The sequence below is a fragment of the Daphnia magna genome, linkage group LG2 (genome assembly GCF_020631705.1).
Source record: "Daphnia magna isolate NIES linkage group LG2, ASM2063170v1.1, whole genome shotgun sequence".
NCBI classification, from domain to species: Eukaryota; Metazoa; Arthropoda; class Branchiopoda; order Diplostraca; family Daphniidae; genus Daphnia; species Daphnia magna.
Genome location: NC_059183.1, coordinates 8,928,975 through 8,953,346, shown reverse-complemented (window position 1 = coordinate 8,953,346; position 24,372 = coordinate 8,928,975). Strand labels below are relative to the sequence as shown.

Below are 24,372 nucleotides of genomic sequence, written 5' to 3'. Positions count from 1 at the left end.
GAAACTCAAGTTAATAACGGCTTCCTCACTCCGAAAAATATCAAAGGATTTTTACTTTCGCCAGGTGTGCAGGTCAGCTTCAATGGATCCGAGCAAATCGGATAGCAATCGCTGATGAACGTACGACCAACGGAATTCCGGAATACGGAATGGAGGACGGGAAGGGCCTGGACTGAACGTCTGCGAAGTTTTACCGCGACCCCCTTCTAGTTGGCGAATAGAAAACAAATGGATAAATCTATAATCGCAAAGAATTACACCACCGTACCTTTTTTATTGGTTTTTTTCGGGGTAGGCTCACGCGATTTCTCTGGTGACAAATGCCTTTCTTTATCATCGTCTTTCGGAAGGCTATCACTTGCAACGGCTCCATCATCCATGGATGCAGCGCCGGATTGGACTTGTGCAGATTCAGACACAGCTGGTTGATCTGGGATACGTGCACTGTTGGATTCGATAGAACTCGGCATACTCTCTCCTTCTGCTTCTTCTTCCAGTTGTAAATCCAGCGCTCCCGATACGGTCTGTAACGGTTTATGTTCCACAGTTTCTGGCTTAATTTTCTGCTCTTCCATCGATTCCGGTTCTGGCTTTTCTTCGTTACCGTCTGCTTCATCAGCCGACTGCGTCGCTGGGGAGTTTATTCTTTCGTGGTCTTGTTTTTCTTCTATTTCGAAGGAAACTGAGGGTTCCAGTTCTTTGCTTTCATCATCCGATTTGTCGTTTTTCAAAGTTTCCAAATCTATTTTTTCATCCGATGGGGAAACGACGGAAGGTCCACGGTCTTTGTCTTCATTTTCAGATCCACCGCTTAACTCTTCAGATTTAATTGGGCTATCACGATTCGCAGACATTTCCACGGCAACGTCGACATCGTCTTCTTCGGTAACTTCATGAACTACGAACTCATCTGCTCCTTCTTCAATATCGTGCTGAATTTCATTGATTTCTTGATCCGCGCCACCGGATCCCACTTTTTCAGTGGAAGACTCTACAAGAGAATCGTGGCTGTGCGCATCGCCTTCGGTGCCTTCCGCTTGAACAGGCATAACAATTTCCTTTTTCTGCTCCGTTGATTCGACGGCGGCGACAACTTGCTCGTCCACAGACACCGGAACTTGTTCAGCAGGAGGTTGATTGGGAAGCTTCCCTTCTTCTGCTTGGAAACCTTTTTCACTTTTCGATGATAAAGTGACGTGCTCGTCATAGTCAATCGTCGGATCGGCTAGGCCAGCGTCGTCAGCCAATTCCACTATAGGCGCTGGCGACATAACATCAGGATCAGAGGTGACCTTGGTTGCTAGAGCTGCAGATTCCCTTTGTCCCGAAATGGTGCTCACAGGCCGCTGTTGACGGAGATTAGGATCCGTTATGTGGTCACTTCGATGACGCTCATAATGGGCGTACATGTCGGCGAATTGCAGCTTGAATTCTTCGAAAGAAACTTTCGAATGGACAATGGCCAAAGTATCGACCCAGACGCGCCAGCCACCGTATTCGTATTTGATGGCGTGATGCAGCAGTGTGCGGAAGAGCGAATAAACCATATCGGACACGAGGTGTTCTTCGGCAGTTCGAGGTACAATGTAGGCCATTGAAATGAGCCATTCCTGCCACACGGACATCTGCAATACTGTCCGACGATTTTCCCGATTATTGTTGCATAAAAACGCCATGTCCGTTAGAAAGATCTTTTTGATTTCCATCAACGACTCGGACGGTTTCGATTGTCGGATCAAAGTGGCCATCACTTTTAAAATCATTGGATTTTCTAATCTTACGTGAGACTCTGGTTCCGAATGGCGTACGCGCAGAATTTGCTGCGTCACCTGCAATAAAGAATGATGCATTAATTTAAGATGAGTTTATACAGAAAAAATTAAAAATGTAGACATTCAACTGACTTGTTCGGTGAGGATTTCATAAAGGACATTGTAGGTAGCAAGCGAGAGGCAATCTTCGTGAATAGAGAGCCTGTCGGCTAACAGCATGTGTAAATTGTGCGGCGTCATGACGTCGTACTTGCGCTTGTGCGTCGAGCGAGCCAAAAAGAAGCCGAGGATTTTCAATGCCATCAGCCTAGTTGACTGGCTAGGAGAACCCACCAGTTTGAAGACGGCCCTTACGCCCTGTTTAGCATCGAAAGCCGGTACCATGGCGGCTGGAAATTCAGCCAACAGGGCCGTTAACAATTGCAATACATCCTGGATGTTCTCATCCTCGTTCATTGTCGTCAAGTAGTTGAGGATACTCTGAAGTTCATCCTCTTTGCTTCCATCTCCCATCATAGTCAGTTGTTTCAAAAAGAGCAGAATCAGCGCCCGGATAGTCAGCACGTCCTTTTGCGATGGCCGGATTCCATCCAAGCCTTTTGGCGTGATGCCAGAGGCTGATCGCGGGTTGACGACCCAATAATAATACTTGAGCGTGTGGACTGTTTGAAGTACCGTCGAGACCCTCCGGACCGTCGTATAAATGTGCGTATCGTGGACGAAGTCGGTGGCCAGATAGGAATAAAGGCGTGTCTGTACCTCGGTGGTAGCGTAAATCCATAACGATGGATTAAAAAGAACGTGATCGAGCAACTGTTTCAGAAGAATATCAGCATTAGGTGATGGTGAGGTGACCAAGAATTTCGTCAAGTTCAAAAAGGCATTGAGGACGTCCAGCGTCAGGTGGTTGCGTGACAAACGCTGCAGCAGGTGGCTGACCACTAGGAATCCGCGGTTCTGCATCATTTGTTGCTGAACAGTTGGCGAACTCTCGATCAGCTCGCAAAGAAACGCCACCAGTTTACTGCAAACTGTGTAATCCCGTTCGTCTTGACTTTCCGTCCCATTCTCTTTGACGTCACCAGCGACGGAGCTCTCAACAGCCAAGTCCAGCTGCGTAAAGAGCGGGAAAAGGAGTTGGACGCCACCGATAGAGTTCAGCGTGTTATGAACCGAATTAGTGATGACGGCCTGGACACCGGAAAGCATGAGAGCGTGAGGGGTGTGGACGAAATAAGATGGATTGCCTTTCGGAGCAGACTGTAAACAAAGCTGCCCGTCAGTAGCAACCGCGTTGTACATAAAGACAATGGCACTGGCCAACTTGCCGTCGTACAAGACGCGGCGGTGGTTATCTGGCAGGTGGACCGGGGTCTCGTTCTCGAAACGAAATTGGCTCTTGTAGCCTGGACCGAGCCGGTGCATAGCGCAGACTTGGTGGGCAGAGAGGGCCTCGCTAAAGAGGTAAACAGCTGCCATTTGGCCACAGAAAAGGCGTTCGTCGTCCAACTCTGGAGTGGCACCAATGTGGCATTTGTCCCAAGCTTCTCCTGTCGAGATGGACCACGTCATTTCAGTGGATGACGCGAGCTGGCCGTTCACAAAACACTTGATCTCGCTCTTGGTCCAACGGTTGTAAATGTAGACCACCGCCAACATGTACCATCGGCGTGGCTGAAATTCGTATTGGACGCAATGCTGAAATCCTTTTCCCTTGACCTTGGTTGATGTTAAAACGAGACAGCTCCCGACAAAATGAGCTGAGTAACCCAATCCTTTACTAGTCCGGAAGCAGTACAGATATGGTTTCTCCCGTTCGATGTTCACGGCATTGACAGGATCTAACCGAAACCAGGTGGTGAATGTGAAGCCGTTTTCCTGCGGCCATTTAGCCATAGGTGGCAACACAAGGGCCGATCCTGTAATGATTCCCAAAAGAAAAACCAATCATAAATCGAACCAACAAGAATTGTCAATTCATTATAGTCAGACCTTTGTTTCCAGGGAATGTTATGAAAACTTCCGGTCCACTTCGCAACGGCATTTGCCTAAGAACGTGAAGTAACTTGACAGAATGACGCGGCCAGCGACCGTTCTCAGCTCGCATGGCCCGAAATAGTAATTTCAATTCGGTTACTCGGATGCTGTAGCTGCTCAACACGCCCAATACCTCGACGAGGAGATCTGCCAACGTCAGACAAGAAAAATACTGAGCTGGTAACGAGCAAATGAAACTTTTGATTTATTGCGTACCAGCGACGATTGGCTCAGCCGTTTTCAGACGTGACAAAACGGGTTGGATGAGACCGACTTCTGTGCAAGCCTGCAAGTTACGGACACTCTTGCGTAGGATTGCGATGAATATGCTCCATATTTCCGCCTGGGATGGACAGAATTCATAAGAAAAAATGAGTCAAGTTATTTTACCGTTCAGTGGAGCATTCAATTTTACCTGCAAGTTGCATGGACAGTTGTCCAGAAAGGCCAGCATGTGGACCACCGATTCCCCGTCATGGATCACAAAGTTGAGTTCCATGTCAAACTCGCCACCAACCAACTACAAAAGATGAATCAGATGGGAATCAGCCAAAAAGAGTTAAACAAACTTTGGCACCACAGCCACATAAGTCATCCATAATTCACATAGCTCAAAACTTTTAAGACAATCTGATTGCCATTTAACACATTTAATGCTAAAGAAGATTCATGTTTCAGAAAATTTTTAAATAGAAAGTTGAAAACTGTTGACTAAAACATGGCACCCAATGATACTTTCATACTGAATATGTATGAAATGTCTAGGTTTAATGACACATGTGTAAGAGGATACAAATGAATGGAGGACAGAGAAACTGATTCGCTGGCCTTGACTTGAATTTGAGCTCTAATAGGCCAGTAACTGTTTCTAAAAGTAACTCTCTAGAAGCTGAACTACATAACATTGGTATTATTATCTGGTTTTGATTTACAGTGTGTATGTTACTATAAATTAGGAAAGATGACTGTTAAATAACAAAACAAGCTAGCAGGGCATGAACAGTATTGATGCTTATGATGGTGTTCATCACAATAACGCTCCATGTAAAAAAACACTATAATACCCTTGACGAACAACTAAAATGGATCTTATCCCTATATGTAGTATCACAACAAAATGAAACTATGATTGCTCACCATCGGAAAGATATTTCTAATTCGATTCTATATACTTATACAGTATATAATTACATAAAAGAAACATAAAATTACCAGATAAAGGACAGCTTCAAGGATTTCTTTTCGAGAAACATGACTTGCTTCTATAAATCTCACTAAGCAAGCAAATTTCAAGCTGGTCTCCGTCGATGCCTGCAGAACAGCCGGAATCCCTCCATCACTCCAGTCGGTTTCTTCGGCATTTGTTCCGTTTGAATTCATTTTCGAAATGGGTTATTTTACTACTTCTTAATCAGTTTTAGGAGAGAACTCTCCCGATGATCCTGTAATAAAAACATAAGCTCCCGCCTCTAACAGTCACAAAAAATGAACCGATTCCGAACTTTAAAAAAAACGAAAGTAGTAGAACAAATTGTACACACACACACATACACACCGAGACACGGCGAATGACATTAGCAGTAGAAGTCACGACAGAGAAGTCAAGACCGGTTCGATCAGGCAGCGTTTCGTTATCTGCAATGACCCCCTGGTGATTATTCATGGAAGCTCACAAAATTGGGAATGAACGGAGCAACTTCCACAGAAATGGAATTTTTCTGTCTCTTGATTTAATAAATGTACATATGTCTCACAGGACGAACTATTACTTATATTACAAGTTTGTTGTTTTCCCATCGATCGAAGTGATTTTCCATCACGAAGTACCATAATTAATCCCTAGAGCGCTACATCACCTTCTCAGATATGGAACACACGCTTCTCTATTTTATTCCACTCCAACTCACAGCTGATTAGCATACAGCGATGCCACGTCGGTTGTGATGACATGTCAAATGTCAATACCTCAATACGACAACTGGTAAAATTCATAAAACAAACATCTGTTGTCGATAGTATAATACCACTTTCATATTATTTCTTTCAAAACATGAAATTTAAGACAGTAACACCTGATCGGACTATAAAGCGTGAGTGTTGCAAACTAATCGATTGGTTCAGCTGACAGGGCGGTTCTTGGTCATTAACTTTTGAAATGTTAATCTTTTCGTAGCTCGCAGCGATCTCTAAATAGTACTTTATTTGGGCGAAAATTTAGTAAACCGAGATTAGGTATGAGTATCACCCATTCCAATCCCGAAACCGGTTCAGACACGGCGAGAGTGAAATCGAGCTAGCGTTACCAGCGAGACGATAACGCACGTTCGGCTGATCTGCAGGGCTTAAACCGCCATTCAAAAACTTTTAATAAAGTCTGCGTCAGGGCATACAAAGCCATACTAATTTTCCAAAGAGAAGACAGAGAATTCACAGTCGAAAAGATTTCATTGGATTCCAAGCGTGACAAATCTTCAAATTTTTTTATTGTCATTATTTTGCTTACCAATTATTAACATGTAAGGACTGTGGTTGGTGGGAGAAGAGTCAGCTAAGTAAAACAGTCACACGTTTAACCGCTAATACCAACAGCACGTTGTCAGCATTGTAATTACGGTTTTATTAAACAATAAGCAAGTTTTTTCGTTTCCTTTTGTCCCATTTACAAACCGGATTTTCTCAGACTTTGTGTGCGCGTGTTTGCCCTGCAAAACCATAATTGATCGGCTTTAGTAGATGGCCGTTAGATGGCAGACGAAAACAGCCTCTTCGACAGTCATTTGAGCGTATTACCTAATGAATAATTCACGTAGCATTACTTGCCTGCACGAACTAGACGAGTGGATCTATCATGCGCAATCATTTTTACCACTCCTTCCTGTGAAGGAATCACCCATGACGGATCGCCCGGATCAATAAATTCTATCTTTTATAAGGTCACAGCCGGCGGCCATGTCTTTTCTATAGCTCGACATTGACTTTGACAAGATAAACACCCATCTATTGGATATTTTATTGCTTCAGCTCTTTTTGAAGGAGACACGAAGCAAACAACCACTTGTTCGATAATGAGCCAATGTGAATGCCTAGTGACGTAGACAGTCGGATCAAATGATTATCTCGGCGCACGAATTGCTATACAGGGGTCTGTTCAATTGTGCATTCTCTCATTTCTGGAATGCGAGCTCGTTTGCTTTTTGGTTTTATTTCTTTTAATTTCTTCCCCCTTTTTTTGGCCTCTTTAAGTTGAACTTGATAAAGTGTTTAGCCTTCAGAGGAATTTTCGTTTGATATCCCGAGCTTAGCAACAGCTGTGTTTACTCCAATGTGTCGCCTTTCTCCTATTTTTCTATTGACAATTCCGAAGCGCAACGCACGATAACCTTCTAAATAAAACACGCAAAAGTACTCGGGAAAAATCCTAGGTGGCGTTACGGGTACCAACTAGCAAAATGTACGGGGGAAAAATGATCGAGTGTCTGTGCAGATATTGAACGGGGAAAATAAAATCTGACGTTCCTTTTTTTAGTTCCTTCATTTTTCACCTGAAGACAGGTAAATTAACAGTTGTGGGGATTGCTCGTTCCTCCTTCCTTAAATAGACGTGTGTTTTTTTTCAAGACGGCATGCCGTCGCAGTAAGACTTTTACGTTAAACGACAAGATGATATCAATCAACACTATCGTCATAGTAAAAAGAAAAAGTAAAATATAAAAAAGAACGTAGCCAGCGCCATAACGATCGTGTTCAACAACATCTCTAGGTCTCGACTACGTCACAAAGTACCCGCCCCTCTCCCACCTCCTTGCCTGTGCACGAAAAATGAACGCGCCACGACCGCCGTGCTGATTGGGTTCTGCGCGTTTAAGTGCCATGACATAGCGTCTGCGCGTCCCTGGTCTCGCTTCGTGATTTTCGCTTCTTCCATTATTTTCTTTCTTTCTCTTTTCATTTTTCATTTTTTTTTTTTTTTTTCTTACTTTGTCTCTTCAGCTGACGGTAAGAACTTCGAGCCGAGGCTGACAGTCTCCCAATGGTGCACCGTCTCTCCCTACGGTCGCCCTCAGCTGGTCGTCCTTTTCAAACAGAGAACTTCGGCTGGGTCCCACCAGTGTGGCTTTGAGCGTGGCCAAGTGCCCAAGTCAAAGAGAGAGTCTCCACGAGTTTGATTTCCCTTTTTTTTTCTTTTTTTCTCGACCGTAAGCTTCGTCTTTTTCCATTTTACGACCTGTTTCCTTTTTTAAAAAACACGGCCAACTAATCCTGCCATCAGTTTCTCGGCCACTTTCGACCAAATCAGTCGCTTTGGATTATCATCTTTCTGTTGGCCTTCGCGCCACAGTTTTATTTTTGGGATCTCAGTGAGACGGGTGTTTTTTTGCGTCCAACAACAAGTTGCTTTTGCTACTAGTGTTGCCTGGCTCCCGCGTGATTAACAGTGGAATATTTGGTGTCAAGGAGACAGTGATCATTTGACTGAAAATGTACGGAAAGAGATAACAGAAGCGCATCACCTCGGCTTGTTTTTGTTTTTCGACACAGCAACTAAAGGTAAGTGAATATTGGCTCGAGGAAAAACAAGTCTGATACGTGCTGTTGTTGGTGATGGAAAAGTTGAACGAATTTATTTATTACGCAGCTGAAAACAAGTGTGCCCAATTCTATCAGACAGCTGCACGCACGGTGAGTTTATAAAGCGGGAAACTCGCAGCCGAAATAGGAGAGAATTCTGAGCTCTCCATTTTCTTTTGAGATTTGTTTACAATCAAAGACGAGCGTTGAGAAGAGAGAAGGTAGTCATCCTTGCGGAACAGGGAGCATACACATACAATGTCTGTCTTCTTTTTCCCATTCCCGACGCGATTTTTTTTTCATTGTATCCTATTCTTTTCGTCTAAAATATCAATGTCCGCACGCGACATTGATCCGATTTAAAAGAAGAAAAAAAAAATGTTTTGTTGTCTCAACGCACCTGTGTGCGCTCCACTCACGAATAACGAAGTGCGATAGAAAAATGAAATAATAAAGGATGGTCATATGCGTGGATTCACACTTTTCCCTTTCATTCAATATGCGCGATAGTCCCGGAGGGCCCGGTAAACTAGTATGTACGTAATATGTGCTAGTTGGATTCCGAATCGGATACCGTCGCGCCATGACGTCAGTGTTGTTACCATCTGCTCGTTTTTTTGTATATATACACAATGTTTCCGTCGCTCGTGGCTTGTGCTCTCTTACGCTCGGACATGGAGAAGTACAAGGGTCACCGAAACATAAGGAGCCTCCTGGTCGTAAGGCTAAATTCGGTTGTGTAAACCGTTGCAGTTTTAGAGAAGACGGGAATTTTCCAAACAAAACAAGAAAGAAATGTAAATAAAGAACCTATTTTCGTGTATTAATGATATGTTTCGACACCTTCTATACTATACTGCATCTGTATGTGTATACGGACGTATAAAGAAAGATATATTTGCTGCTATAGTCTGTGTTGAAACAAGGTTTGTTATCCGACTAAAAAATGCGTATTTGCGTGAAATCTTTTTGGCATATTATCGTGAACTAACGTGTCAACTTGTTTGGTTTCTCTGTCCCTCAGCAACACTTTTTTTTAGAAGACACAACAGTGTCTGAGTTCTTTCATCGTCAACAAGGATTATATACAGAGGGTTGGCTGAATGATGAATCACATTTAACACGAATATAGACTAGACTGAAACAGGTGGAAACAAAATATCACAAAAAGGGTCATCAGTATTAGTCTGAATAGTTTGGCCGACCGTTTTTGCGTTGAAAAAAAAATGCCATGAGGAGGAATGCATCCAAACTTGTCTTTGTTTTTTTATTTTAATTGATGCCTGTAGGCGAAGGAAAGGTACGTAAAGGTTTGTGTTGCCCAAGTCCCGATTTTCTCTTCCAACCTGTCCGTTCGTATGCACACGACCCAACGTCTCCAATAAGAACCAGAAACAGCTTACTGCTTATTGCTACTTTATATAGGCTACGTTTGATACATTTCAGCAAAAAAATAAGCAAATCGTGAACAGAATCTCAAAATATCCCGCAGGAGTCAAAAACGTATAAAAATCCAATAAAAACAGAAATATTTAGAAAATCAAGTCAGAAGCGAACAAACAAAAAATAGACATCTATACATTCTGTATGAAACGAATCAATACGTGTAAGAGTTTCGATTCAAGTACGCGCCAACACGCAGATCCCTTGGGCAAAGTTTGAATTCATCAAAGACTATTCTGTAGTTTGAAAGTCTTCCGTTCAATCCGTAAATACTGGGCTAATAATCTCTTCCTTTGTGACATGGACGGAAATAAAGTAAAAACGATGTCAGTTAATGTCTTTCTCTTCTGCATAGGGAAATCTGAGCTCTTTAGTGTATAGCGTATCGATACAAACTACACACATTTGCGCAGCGCAGCTTTATTGAAAGTGAAATACATTCGTAGGCTAGCAGGAAAAAAGAAGAAATTCAGTGGGCAGCAGACAAACAGGCAAAAGCAAAGTCTATAGGACCCGATCGATATCAAGATGATCGTTTGCCTCTTTCTATTTTTACGTCTTCCCAAGCGTCTTATCTTATCAATCGATATATTCTAATATGCACAATGCAGACCTTTTCTGTGGCTTCCATAAGTTTTGGAAAAGTCACGCGGAATTGTAAAGGTCTCTGTACAACATTAGACGTGAAAAAGAAAAAGACCAGGAAAAAAATGGACGCGTGCAGGATTACACTGTCGTGACAGCACGAATTGATCACGTGCCTTGTCTCCTTCTCTCTCATATATATTTCGTTAAAATTCTTTTTCTTTTCTTCTACCTTTTCTCTTTACGCGACGTGTATATGGATTCGGTAGGGCAAAGTTCCGGTAGTACGTCTTTAGCATAAGACAGCGAGGAATAATCACCACTTGACAACGAAGAGCACTACTATATCCTTTCTCGCCTCATTAGGAATGAGAAATGGACCGGGAAAGAGGAGAAGAACATCACGCGTTTTTCATAATGATATGCCGTGCTGTCGGAATCATTTTTAAGGACTGTGTGTGTGTTTTTCACCGGTGTCTCTTATATGTATATCTATATAGGGCGGAGAAATGAAAAAATTTCTTGCTGCTCTTCAATTATTAAAAGACAGTCAGGCATTCGTCATGTTTGACGATGAATTTCTAAGAAGTAAGAGAAGAAAAAAAAACTAAGTCGATTTGAAAAAATTGTGCAACGTTGGGAAATCATGCTCTGTCGTTGTTTGTTTCAATTTGTTTTTCCAATTCTATTTTTGGAGCCCGGCTCAATAAAGATATGCTTGACTTGAAGAAAGAACGAGAAACAAACTGCGCATAATAAAAATTTAAAAAAAGTGGCGAGATAATTCATCACGTGGTGACCGAAATAGTTTTTGATTGCACAAGTTACTATGAGGATATGAGGTAATTGTCAGATATAGAACAGCTAGGAACAGAAGCAAGTTGCACAGATTAGTTGCGAGGTGCTTGTCGATTTAAAAAAGAAAAAATGACCGTTGAACTTGTTCCTTAATAATCTTGTTTCTAATTTGTACCTTTTCCAGTAGAGTCTCTGACACTGACCGTGTCGGAAGCAACATCATGGATCCATTGAACAGCATCGGCATGAGCGGCATTGATCCGTCCTGCCAGCTACCCGCCTACCCGAATTACAACGTCCCTTCTAACCTACTCCTACACGGTGGAGCTCATTCAGCGGTTAAATTAGAGAATGGCCCTTCAACTGTTCCAGTTCATCCGGTCATGCCCCCAAGTGGAAGAGGCGGCGTGGTCAAGTACTGCGGTGTGTGTGGCGACATTGCCAAGAGTTATCATTTCGGCGGATTATCTTGTGACTCTTGCAAGGCTTTCTTTCGTCGTTCCGTCCAGAACGACAACTACCTGCATTTCCAGTGCTGTCACCGTGGCCAGTGTGTCATCTCTCTATCCAATCGTAAGAGCTGTCAGTATTGCCGGATGAAAAGATGCTTCGCAATCGGGATGGAAAAGAGCTGGGTCATGACCGAAGATGAACGCAAAGCTTTAATGAAAGCTCGAGCTGAAAAGAAACTCAGCAAACAATTAGCGGCTTCAGCAACGTCGACAACGACCGGTGGCAAATCGATCTACAACTATTCGTCGGATGATGGAGGTTCAACGACGAGTAGCAGCGATTACGAGCCGCAAATTGAAAGGATGGTTGATTTCTTGGCCCCCGGTTGAAATCAAAGAAATTGAATCCATCGTCACCAAATATATGCACGCTTATCAACACGTTCCCTATCGTTCAGAATTGCGTTTCTTCGATCACGATCGTCCCGGTGTTCAAGTTATGGAGGTAAGCGATTCTACGACATTTTGGATTCAGATTTTTTTTTTTGTAATATTCACGAAAAATCCTATTAGATGTTTGGGACTCTGATTCGTCGTTTCGCCTTTTACGCTCGGCTGATGGCCGACTTTTCGAGCTTACCATTCCCAGATCAGAGCTGCCTTCTGAAAGGTGGCGTCTTGGAAATGTGCGTGCTGAGAGGAGCGCTAGTCTACGACCCGTTAAAGAATCGCTGGCCAAACGCCAACATGTCCATGTACAAAGACGCGCCAACGCTCAAGTTGGACAACATTGGCCACTTGACGTCGTCACGCATCTTTCAAATGCATATGGAGTTTATCAACACCATCCAGCAGATGGGTGTCGACGAACCGACCATCATGTTGTTGATCTTGATCGTTCTGTTCACGCCCGAGCGAGCAGGTCTCGTCCGAACCAGGTGGATCGAGAAATACCAGGCGTACTATACATCGTTACTCGAGCGTTACATGGGCTGGCGATTTGGCACCCACCGATCGAAATTCATGTTCGGTAAATTGTTGACGAAATTGAGCGATCTGCGAGAATTGAGCGACACTCATAACCGTCACAATCTCCAATTAGGTAAGATATGCGTTTTCATAGTTACCTACTGTACATCATATTTTTAATATATGACTGTTAAACGTGAACGTACTGTAACAATTTCTATCAGGAAATGATGAGATTTCGTCTATTCAACATCAGCTGCAGCATTTAAAAATCAATCCTTATCCGGAATGTAAAGTGATACCGGAAGATGTGGGTGTACCTGTCATGGCTGCTGTCGATCCTTCCAACCCTGTTCATTCTAGTTTCCCAGTAACCGACGCCGCTCAATCCTATTATGCTCCGACGTCCGACGCTGCAATTCCGAGGACGTACACCAGCGACTGTAGGACCGAACAGGATGCTTGCGGGAGCAGTTACTTACCTCTTCATCATTTCCCGCCGGTTCAACATCAGCAACATCACTATGCACCGTCGTATCCTAGTGGCGCTGCCCAGTCGAATGAACCGTACGTCAATCGACAACCAACGAGTTTATCGTCATCATCTTATCCTTCCTCATCGTGTTGCGTAGAAGGTAACACTACTGGCGTACCGACAGGCCAACAAGACCCTTATCGAGCTTATCAACAACAACAACAACAACAACAACCACAACAACAACAACAACCACCTCCTCAAATGGCCAATATGGCCTTACAGTTTATGCAAGCTATTCAACAATCAGTTAATCAGGTAGTGAATGTCCCCGATTTCGGTTTCGATTGGGTCAAACCCGATTACCAATTCGATCCGATGGTTGATGATGAAATATTAGACGTACTCGATGCCAAGACGTCGACGCATCAGAATTATTGCATTTCGTCTGTCGAAGATCTGTCTTCGCCTGATTCGAAATCGAGTAACAGCAGTTGCGGGAGTAGTTACAGCGAATTAAATCAAGCCGCCGTTGTGGCCCTGGTGGACGAACAAGCATCGGCTGATGTGACTTTAACTCAGAGGACTATGGAAGAACTGTACGAAGCGCTCGAAGAATATTCAGAGCTTTACGACGCCCACTGATGCCCACCTTTTATCTACTATTTTTTAATATTTTCTTATGATTTTGTTTGTAACAAAACATTTTAAAAAACGAGAAAAAAAATAAGGAAACAGCAGTTTCTTAAGGTTATATTATGTTGTGTTTTGTTTGATTTGGTTTTGCAATGAAATCTATGTCAGTGTATATTTTATTTTCCCTGCAGTTCAAAACAAGTTTCGGTAAATGTAAACATTTATATTTTAGAAAACCAAAAAAAAAAAAAAAAAAACTAACTGGACCACCTTGTTGTTGCCCAAACATTTATTCCCTCAACCCCCTGCTCCATTTATGCTGTAAATACCACACGTACCTGCTCCCTCCACTTTGATTCTAACTTTCACTAAGATGCAGAACAGATGATGATGTAGCAGCTAAATGTGATGCATTCAATTTTTGAGACTCAAACTGAGACAAAAAAAAAAATTATTCTAAGGGGTCATATTTTTTGTTTTAATTGATTCTATGGTGTGGCGGATTTTATATAGCGATCTTCACCGTAATGCCCTATATCCTTTTGTAAAGAATTCTTGTAACATTTTAAGAAATTGTTTTCACGCAACCGTCGGGAGGAGGGTCGGTGCATGTTTTTTCCAACAATTCTTGAATTGCAAACAACTTCACATAGTTATAAAACTGAACTTTTAAGAAGAAAAGCAAATGTATATGATGTTACCAACCTTTATATACCACTATACTAAGTATACGGTCGTCATTGTTGTTATAAATAAATACAATATTGTCAACACCTCAATTGACGCAGTTTCATAGAACACACACACCCATCACACACACATGAGATGCCTATATTATTTGGACTCTGTTGATGCTGTATATACACATTGTTTCGGGGAGGGGGGAGGTCTATACAGAAAAAGAAAGAAATAAACTATATGAGATGGCTAGAATGTTTACAACTTTTCATTCTGTGATAACTGATTTTGTTCAGCTATCAAAACACAAATCAATACGTTGTATATCAATATTACAGAGGGTGTGTGAGATGTTCGTAATCAAATTAATTTCCATCATGTAGACATGTTTTTAAAGGCCTTTCTTGAACATACAGTACACAGCCGAGCTGCATTTTGATATTGTTTAATCTCGTGTTACATTCTCCTCGGCTTTTCTTATGTTTGATGACAAAACCGCTGGCATTTACAAAAAAGTCTGGATTCAACTGGTAGTGGTGATTTTTTAAAATGTGCAATTGATAAGACGACTAAGAAAAACGACTGACGCTATCGCATTTGTTTCTTTGACCTGAGACCTTTTTAGCGCGCGCGATATTTCGCTTTGTCGATTCGTGTGGTTGCAGTCAAATTGAACGCATATGGTTCCCGCTGTCGTGAAACCCACCTTGAAGGTCAAAAAGAATTTTAAAAACGCAAAGGAATAAAGGAGGAAACAGCACAGACACCTCGTTATTCTAAGTCGATTTTAAAAATGTCATGTCTGATCCGGGATTTTTTTGTTTCATTTCTTGTATGTAGAAGCTTTTGCTGGGGTATCAATCGGAAACTTAATTATCCGTATAGTCTAGTAGCTCACGGATTGGCTGTAAACGAAAAATATGCATAGCCCAGCTATTCATATTCTTTATTGGATATTATACAACAATTAGCTCATCGCCTATGATATAAATTTTAAAGCCTAAGGATCGGGCAAAGGACATACATGTATGTCCTTTCTACATGTATGGCGACATTAGCTTGTATGTTAAATACAGGCCACACAAAAAAGAAAATTTTATAATTATGAATGATGAAACACTTTGCATCTCGACCGCAGTTATAGAGCGTCATCATTTTAGTCGGTTTGATGAGTCGAAGTAGTAAGTCGACCGAAAGGTATCCTAACTTGAAAAATATGCAAACGAAATTAATGATGTTGTACTATTTGAACGACACTGTCATGATTGATAAATAATTAAAAGTCCGAGTTAGGTAACGTGACGTAAGAATATTACGTAGGTAGAACCGCCCGATTAAACACCAATCGACTAGACAGAAAACCTCAAATCGTACACAACCACCTCTCAGTAATTTGAAAACGTATTTCTATAGTCTACCATATGGTATAGGCTACGTAGTTTGTTCAATTTCCGAGCCACTAAACACTTACGTAAGAAAAAATAAACAGATCCTAATTTTTCAAGGTCGCCAACTTTGTTTTTTTGTCTCCGTCCCATAAAGAACAGCATGAGACGGACCGATAATACGGTCTATGTTTTTCACAAAGTTCCTCCTTTTTTTTTTTCTTCTCTCGAAGAGTTAAAACCCAATAAACACAACGGCCTCAAGGTGTTCATGTTTCCCACCTGATATATTTTTCCAAGTACAGTGGCTGACAAAAGTCGGGGAGTACTATACTCGATAACCCCTTTAGTGGTATTCGAGTATAAGTATTAAGTCTGCCTAATCAGTTTCTAAACGCAGGTAGGAAGGAATCAGAAAAATAGAGAGCCGCCAGGTGGTCTTTTTTACAATCAGACTTGGGCCTTGTTTAAAACTCTATACGATGTATCGTAACAGAATGTGATGGCATTGTGTGACTGAAAACTGCTCCTTTGTTTAAAATATTGCAAACATTTTGCTTTCCTCTTGTTAAATTATAGTTTTTCTGTTTGTTTTATATCGATTGACTAATAAGAGAAACGAGGTATGCGTCATAGGAGATGACATCCTTTGTTTCCACCAACACTATCCCATTTTCTTTTATATCACACTGCATTCCCAGATGATTTACATTTTAACGCCTGATTTGAAATGTATATAGAGCCAATAAATTTCGATCAGTTTTCACCTATCCAGACATGGCAGCCAAGGATTTCAACGAAGTAAGTAGGTAGAAAAAAAAAGACCATTCGAATTTTGCCGCTGTTATAATGAAACACAGTGCTGACATCTGATTGAAATATTGATTTGTTTCCGGTCGGATGAAAATATCGCATTCGGGTGGATACGTGACTCATTATACTTCTTTTTTTCTGTTAATTAATTGGAATCGACATTTGTTAGTCGCTAACAAAAATGCCTTAAAATTTCGGTATACAGTCAAATTCAAGAAATCGTTTAGAAATGCGCATGATCTATTATGAATTCTGGTTCAAAGAAAAACAATCTCTAGACAAGGAAGAATTCGTTTATCATTCCCTGCAGAGTATTGTCTGCGCAAACGTTTCTAGTGAATTTTTTTTTTGAAAAGGACGAGCATTAAATAAAGCTCGTTCAAAATAGCTGGTGAACGACTTCATCATTACTACCTGTTAAATTCCTTTCCTCCATTTCATTCTCTTTACCTTATCACGAACGAGAAAACAAAACAAAAAATGGGTAAATTTATTCTTTAGCCAGCGTTGGCACATTGTTTGATTGTGTTACAACAGCAAAAGACTTAACAAAAGTTATAGCCTAGTTCTTTTTTTTTTTAATATTTCTTATCTCGAAATCCAGAATTGAAAAAGATACAATAATGTTTAAAGATAAGGCGGTAGTTCTATTTTTAGAACACAACACCTGCGCTAGACTAAACCTTGTGCCAAGACAAATACGTTCACTCGCTAGAGTGAACATGGCATTTTCAAAAATAACAGACTGTCGAATCATTGTCGCTTATTCCTTTACCCTTTTTCTTTTACAACCTTTTTCTAGACGCTATTCAAAATAGTGCTGAGTAGTTCGGTTTTTTTTAAGCATTCTTATTTTTTTAAATTCGTGAAACCTGCTGATGTTGGAACATGACTATTGGATTGCCTCTTCTCGGGAAAAGAGCCTTTCTGGAACAACAAAAGACATTTATAAGGGTAGCTAAAAACAACCTAGTGCGCAGTTGCCAATATTATTTTCTTAACTCATTTTCAAGAAATATATTTAAACGTGATAAATTACTAGGGTCATTTGTCATTGAAAGATAGAGAAGAAAAAAAGTGCTGTCGTAGCAAATGACGACATCACAAGCAAAACCGATCTTGATTAAAGTAAGAATGGATCAATGAGACGAATCGTCCTTCATTCCCATTTTGCTTCGTTGCGGGAGTCTAGTTCAAAGTAAAAAGAAAAAGTGCATAGCCTACGTCAATGTTTTCTCAGGCGAAAAAAGGGGGCCGAGTGGGAAATCTCATTGCGTATGGGAATTTTGTTTGCAGCCGTCAGGTGCCGCGGCTGGCCGCCCAAGGACGGACTTTGAGAAATAACACGCGTTCGCTCCCGCTCTTCTATATGTACACAGCAGCTCTTGGTTGTATATATGCGTGCACGTAGTATACATATTTATACAATATACGTATACATACACACCTTGGCAGAAAAACCTTTTTTTTTTTTTTTTTTTATATATTCTCCATTTATTTGTATTTTTTCTTTCTTGTTCGTTGCGGTTTTCTTTTAGGGGAGAGCCTTTTCTATTTTTTTTTTTTTTTTTTAAATTGTATAGCTGGACGCACTCCGAGGTTGGAGTATTGTCCGGAGTTTATTTTCCGTAGTCAACAACTAGAATACATGCGAAAGTGACATAAACGAGTGGATACCAGATATATATATATGTACATGGGGGAAACTGGGCCTATCTGCACCACACTGAGAGGGCGGAACGTACACGATCTCTGTTTGGCTTGCTGGAGCCTACTCGGTTTGGTTGGACCTTCGAGGCCGCCAGCCGACGGCCACCGATACAGCCTCCACCAAGACAGAGAGGGTATCGCGCGCAGTTGCAGTGGGGCGATCTGTGGCATGCTGAGTATAGAGATGGAGCTAGGGAGCAAAGGGGGGGGGTAAAATGACTCCCCCTCCCTTGGCCAGCAAAAGAGAGGAGAGATGCAACCCAAGACATAATGAGCTGCACATTTGCTCAGAGGCGGCCTATGAAGCTCAAAGGGCCTAGAACAATTATGGAGGCAGCGAGAAATGAAAACATGCCTAATCGGTAAATTTATGAAAAGGATTATTATTAAATAAACAAACAAAGCCTAGTTAGCCCCGATAGATAGGGTAGCCAATGAGCTATACTATCGCAGACGTTTGGTTGAGCGGATGAAAGCAATGAAAGCTTTCCAGATGTTGGGATGAGCTGGAATAGAGGCGAGAGGTCTAGGCCAGTGGCCATCCTCAGAGGAACAAGACAAAAAAAAAAAAAGGGGGGGGGGGGAAAAGAGGAAAGGGAAAAAAGAAATGAAGAGACTGACTCTGAGCCCCCCCCACAATCACACATTGGAGAAGTGGTAAAATTGAAGCGAAATTGATGTTCTTTGAGGAAAAAGTGGCCTGAGAGAATTTGAGCGATCTGGGGGGGAAAAAGTTGGTTTGGGTGAAGCACAGTTGCTGATTGGATCGTGGGAAAATTTCTCTATTCTCTAATCTTTTTCATTAATGGCTCCTTCTTTCCCGCACTAGCTTACCGATTGAGTAACGGTAAAAAGTTTTGGAGAAAAAAAGTTGTGGGAGGACATTCAGGCCTGAGCTAGGAATGTCGCACTTATTTAAATTTGGTTGCCCTCAGCAGAGGAGGGCTGGCAGACGAAGAGGCGTAAATTATCTCGGTAGGGGGGGGGTGGCGTCGACACAAAGCCGCTCAACTTCAGAGAGGAAATATAGACCGGTGGGGGAAAAAAGAAAAAAAAAAATGTGTTGGGCAAATATTTCAACCTGCCACCCGCTCTCCACAACATGGCTAGCCTGGATCAAAGCGTGAAGGACAGTGAGTTGACTGGCATGGTGTAAAGGGGGGGTTTTTTTTTTTTTTTTTTTTTTTTTTTAATTTTGGGGTTAATGGAAAAGTTGAAAGAGGGGCCGCACCGAGAGGTAGCAACAAAAATTCTAAGAACAGAATCCTTAGTTGGGAGCAATCTGCAAACCTTTTTTTTTTTAAAGGGGGTGTTGGGTGGTAATTATTAATTTTGGGTTTTTTTTATTTTTTTTTTGGGGGGGGAAAAAAGGGGTTTTTTTTTTCGTAAACCATTTTAGGGAAAGGGCAAAAACATCCCGTCACGTTGGAGCTGAAGTGTAATGGGTGATCTCATGTATACGTAAATCAATCGGAAGGATATTTGTTAGAACAAGACATGCCTCTGCGGAGACAGTTTTGGAAAGAGCTGGCCAATGAAAGCGCAATAGCGTGGGGGGTTGGGTTTTTTTTTAACTCTTTTTTTTTTTTTAAAAAAGGGGGCCAAAAGGGGAACGCAAAAAAAAAAATAGGCTCAACCGGAGAGTGAAAAAGAAATTTTAGACGCTATTTGTCATATCCCCAGGTGGATTTCAGACCTGATCTCAGTGTAAAGAATGCACGTTTAGCTGCAGCAATTTTATTGGCTATGTGGGGGGTTTTTTTTTAGGGGGGAGTCAATTGTTAGACCCAGAAAGAGTGTCTCTACAGATGGGGGATAAGCATGCCATTTATAGAGATGCTGAGATGAGACCAGTCAAAAAAATCTTTAATTGCACATAATCATAAACACCGTTTTTGTCGCATTGGGGGAGAGTTTGCTGGTTAGACACCAGTTCGACACCTCGTCACACATGGTCTGTAAATTTCGGGTGGCAATGCTAGGGTCTTTATGATATGTGGCCACGTTCAGATCGTCAGCGTATCCACCAATCCGAATACGGAAAGAAAATTTAAAACCAACAAAAAAGGCGAGGCCCAAGATAACGGAAAGGGGACGACGACCCAACGAGAGGACCTAGTCAAATTACGAACCAGACTATCGCATTTTTTATAGAATTTTACGACAAACAAACTGTTGGTGATGTTTGTTATGAATATAGAGCATATAACAGCGCTATTTTAAAAATCTTTATTCGTTGTAGCTATCTATAGAGTTTTTAAACCATAAAAGATGGAGCGCGTGTGCTATAGATTTTGAGTCAACACAGATGCGTTGACACGTAGTCTATATACTGACATAAATGAAATTAGATTATTTTTTTTTTGTGGCTGCTTTGTAGACTTTTTTCAGTAATATACTTTTGGGTTAGCCGTCCGCGCATCTATTGGCTTTTGATGAGAGGAGTTTTTTTTTTTTTTTATATATTTATATTTTTGCTGTTTTTTTTTTTTCGTTATGTAGTTTAGATCTATAGACGATGGTTTACATTTGGGCTAGTAGATATAGAGTAGCTCCTACTTCTAGAAATCCAATTCTCCATCGAAATGATGTTTTCAAGTAAATATAAAGGCTTCGCGGACGTGAATGGCTTCAGTATGGCGGTGAACATTTTTTTTCAAAGTAAAAAAAAAAAAATCCTCTTTTAACCACTGGTACCTACACTACTACCTCCACTACTGTGTCGTGCATGGTATATACAGACGTATCTATCTTTACGAGTTGCCGATCAAAGCTTCTGGCGTCCCGTTTGCCAATCTCATTATAGACATGGCAAGGGCATCTGTATAGATGGAGTGGCCCATACAGCAGCCATCGAAACATGCCATCATCAATCTTATTAGTTTCCTACCAAAGGTTTCCGTCTATTCGTAAATATTGTTTGTATAGTCAATACTTGTAACAACACCTTCTACCAAATCAGTTTCGCCTTTGATATTTTCACACGCGTTTGATGTGTCGATGAATTCAGGCCGATGGTAGAAGTATTTTATTTGTGTTGGAACCTGTCATTTTTTGCTATTTTTTTAAATATTAATTACAGTAAAAAAATGTTTTTCCCATCTAATATTCACTGCAAAAGTAGATAGCCTAGATCTAGATAGCCATTTTCTTTTATTAGGGAGGCTTTCAATGACCGATAAGACAAGTAAGAATTTAGGGCAGGTGAGAAGATAACATGCGACAAAAAAGCACGCACGTGAACGATCGTTTCAAGAAAGAAAACAAAAAATTTATTTCGATGAAGGGAAATGTTAATCGACATTTATTCAAAAACATTTCGGACACAAAACCAGCTGAACCACTGTTGGTGATTTTTGAAAAGAATTGGTTCTAATTGCTATGTCTCAAATAAAAGCCAGTAGAACTTTTCATGATGGAACAGATATTCAGAAACGGTTGGTGATTTTTTTCATTTGGCTGCAACGCCATCAAGATTTTTAGTCCACAATGGCGGGACAATACATGACGATAGACAATGGTGATTTCTGGCGAAGCGTGACACGCAGAAGGTATCATTACAAAAATAAACGATTGTTTTGGTAGCTGCTCGACGAAATATATAGAAGATTTAAAAAAAGAATGGTTTCCTTATTATCTTTCTATTTTTTAGGGTATTTTTAATTATCTTTTTCTCTCTCTCTTCTTCGTTTCGTTTTTCGTTATAATGGGGGAAAGGTGGAGACCCTGACGGCATGAGTAATCAATCGAGCCGATCGTCGGATTTGTTTCGGTATATACCCCGCACGGTAGCGGTATAGAAAGGTATATATATACGTAGTTGTCCGCAGTTCTCTTTTAAAAGTCTTTTATGACAAACTAACTTTCAACAATACAGTAAATCAAGGAGTAGCAAAATAAAAAAAAAAAAAAAGAATCTTGTTTGCTCTGATTATACCACTACGTCGTGGGTGTGTTCGTATAGATTTCTATTTAGAAAATTTAGTGGTACAGCCCACCCATGGAGTTACGGAACGCTATTGCATCTTTTAGTGTCATTCGATGAAGCTATAAAGATTAATATAAACGAAGAATATATAGATTGTACTTCCCTTTTTTTTGTGTTACGGTCACAAGTTCAAATGATTGGCCTATACAACAATCGTGAATGGCGCTGTGATCGAGTTCACGACGGGGACGGGACAAAGAAAAAACGAAACCGCATCGAGGCGTGTCAGACCGTACAATCATTTGTTTCTACAATTATGACACTAGAAGTTTAGTGGCTTGTAAAATTCTAAATTCACGCCTGACATAGCTTTTCTTGATGGACAGAAAACAATAAATGAGAGAAATTGTGAGGGTAAAACGGCCGGTTAAACGTTGGGGGCCTCGTTATTCCTAATGTTGTGTACGTACCATAATCGATTAAGTAAATTCTAATAGACGGACGCAATTAAAATTTTTCCCATACCAAAGAACCCCACCCCACACCGAGAAGAAAACTGAGATGCAAATGAAAATGTCACGTTGTGCGTGTACTACTACTCTTCCGCATCGTTCTGCGACATCAATTTTCATTAGCGGTTTCATCGTTCCCGTCCTAGTTCAACTTTTTTTGTTTTTGTTTTTTTTTGTTTTTGTCTTTGTGCGTGGAAACCGGGTGGGGGTGGTAAGTAACGGCTGGATGGGTGAGACAACCAAAACCAATAGACGTGAACGAAAATCCATATACCAGTATTGAAAAACTAGTGAACCAGTTCTCTTGGAGTACGAACTTGTCAGAGTATCGAACAATTGGATAATTTAATTAGCCGTATCCTAATTTCTACAAGAGTGTGTGTTTCTCTTCCTGTAACTATCGATATCGTTTAATATTGTCCATATGGTTTGAAAAAAACAAACAACAAACATATGGGAGGTATGTGTAATTATTTGTTGAACTCGTACAGCTTCGGGTACCACCAACACACGGTCGTGCAAACGGTACGCTTAATTCTAATTTCAATAATAATCGCCATCTGTTTGAAAATAGAGCAACTCGTCGTGAAGAAAGAAAATTGATAGTCCCTAAATGAAAGTGGCGTGCGTGATAGACTTGTTGACATGTGGCAAACATGGACCATCGAGTTATTATCTAATCCATTATCTTGGGTCCAGCAACTATCGACCTCCCCTCTCTCGCAGATAGCAATGTATATTTATTTACACGACAAAAGAGAGCAGCAGCTCTGTTTATAAAATGTCTACCATTCGTTGTAATATAATCAGAAAGCTCTTTGGAAAACTTCTTTGCCTTGTTTGATGACAACATTGCTCTCGGCTGCAACGTTACTATTTAAGAATGAATAATAAACGATCATGTAAACCATTTCATTTTCCAGAGGGCCAGCTTTTGAGCTTGTAAAAAAACAAAATCGTAGAAGGTTTCTTCACAAAACGTCGATTTTACCTTTTTTTTTTTATAAGGAAAAAAAAAATGCTTTACGGCGTTCTTCATATATGTTTAAATTTGGTTTCTTTTTTCGTGGTTGAAAAGTTTAAAATCCTTCTTAGAGACGCTGTAGAGACGAGCGATGCAACGAGTCACGATGAAGAGCTCAGCATTATTATAAAGCACCGTCATCTGGGCGTTTGTTGGCAACGGCGAAATTTTGTTCCAATGGGAAAAAGGGACGACAAAAGACGACGAGTTTTGATTAATCGACTATGTGCACGTTCATCATTCTCTTTGCTGAATCGCGTGCTTCTACCAAGTCCTTTTCAAAAGAATTCGAAGACTTTTGTCAAGACTTTGGCAAAGATCAGCATCAGACATAGGGACTTGATCCACCAGGCACGTTTTTTTTCCAATGTCATTGCTGATTATTAAAAAACGCCGAGATGCCTTGTATACTGTGACACGTCCGACGAGTTGAGGTTAAAAACAAGAAAAGATCGTGTTTTTCCCTCTAGGAAGCCAATCTTTCGTTTCATCTGCCCAACTGTTTAAACGCACAATAGATGGCGTTCACGCGTCAGCTGTTTAGGAAAAAAAAAAGTATGGTCGGGTGAGAGAGACTCATGGCGGC

The 24,372-nt window shown here is 41.0% G+C and overlaps 2 protein-coding genes across 2 annotated transcripts in view; one reads left to right on the top strand and one right to left on the bottom strand.

Annotated features, from left to right (window-relative positions):
• LOC116917558 (neurobeachin) overlaps window positions 1-5,390 on the bottom strand; it is a 32,466-nt gene extending 27,076 nt beyond the window's left edge. Inside the window, 7 exon segments of the mRNA XM_032923066.2 lie at window positions 56-206; window positions 269-1,829; window positions 1,905-3,691; window positions 3,765-3,956; window positions 4,026-4,152; window positions 4,225-4,329; window positions 5,022-5,390. Coding sequence (XP_032778957.2) covers window positions 56-206; window positions 269-1,829; window positions 1,905-3,691; window positions 3,765-3,956; window positions 4,026-4,152; window positions 4,225-4,329; window positions 5,022-5,189 — 4,091 coding nt within the window. The 5' untranslated portion in view covers window positions 5,190-5,390.
• Window positions 5,391-7,817: 2,427 nt separating this feature from the next.
• Window positions 7,818-14,515, top strand: LOC116917611 (oxysterols receptor LXR-alpha). Its single transcript, XM_045169064.1, is given in 5 exon segments — window positions 7,818-8,357; window positions 11,389-12,037; window positions 12,039-12,161; window positions 12,230-12,758; window positions 12,850-14,515. Coding segments are annotated over 4 exon segments (2,160 nt in total). The 5' UTR covers window positions 7,818-8,357; window positions 11,389-11,425; the 3' UTR covers window positions 13,746-14,515.
• The last annotated feature ends 9,857 nt before the right edge of the window (window positions 14,516-24,372 follow it).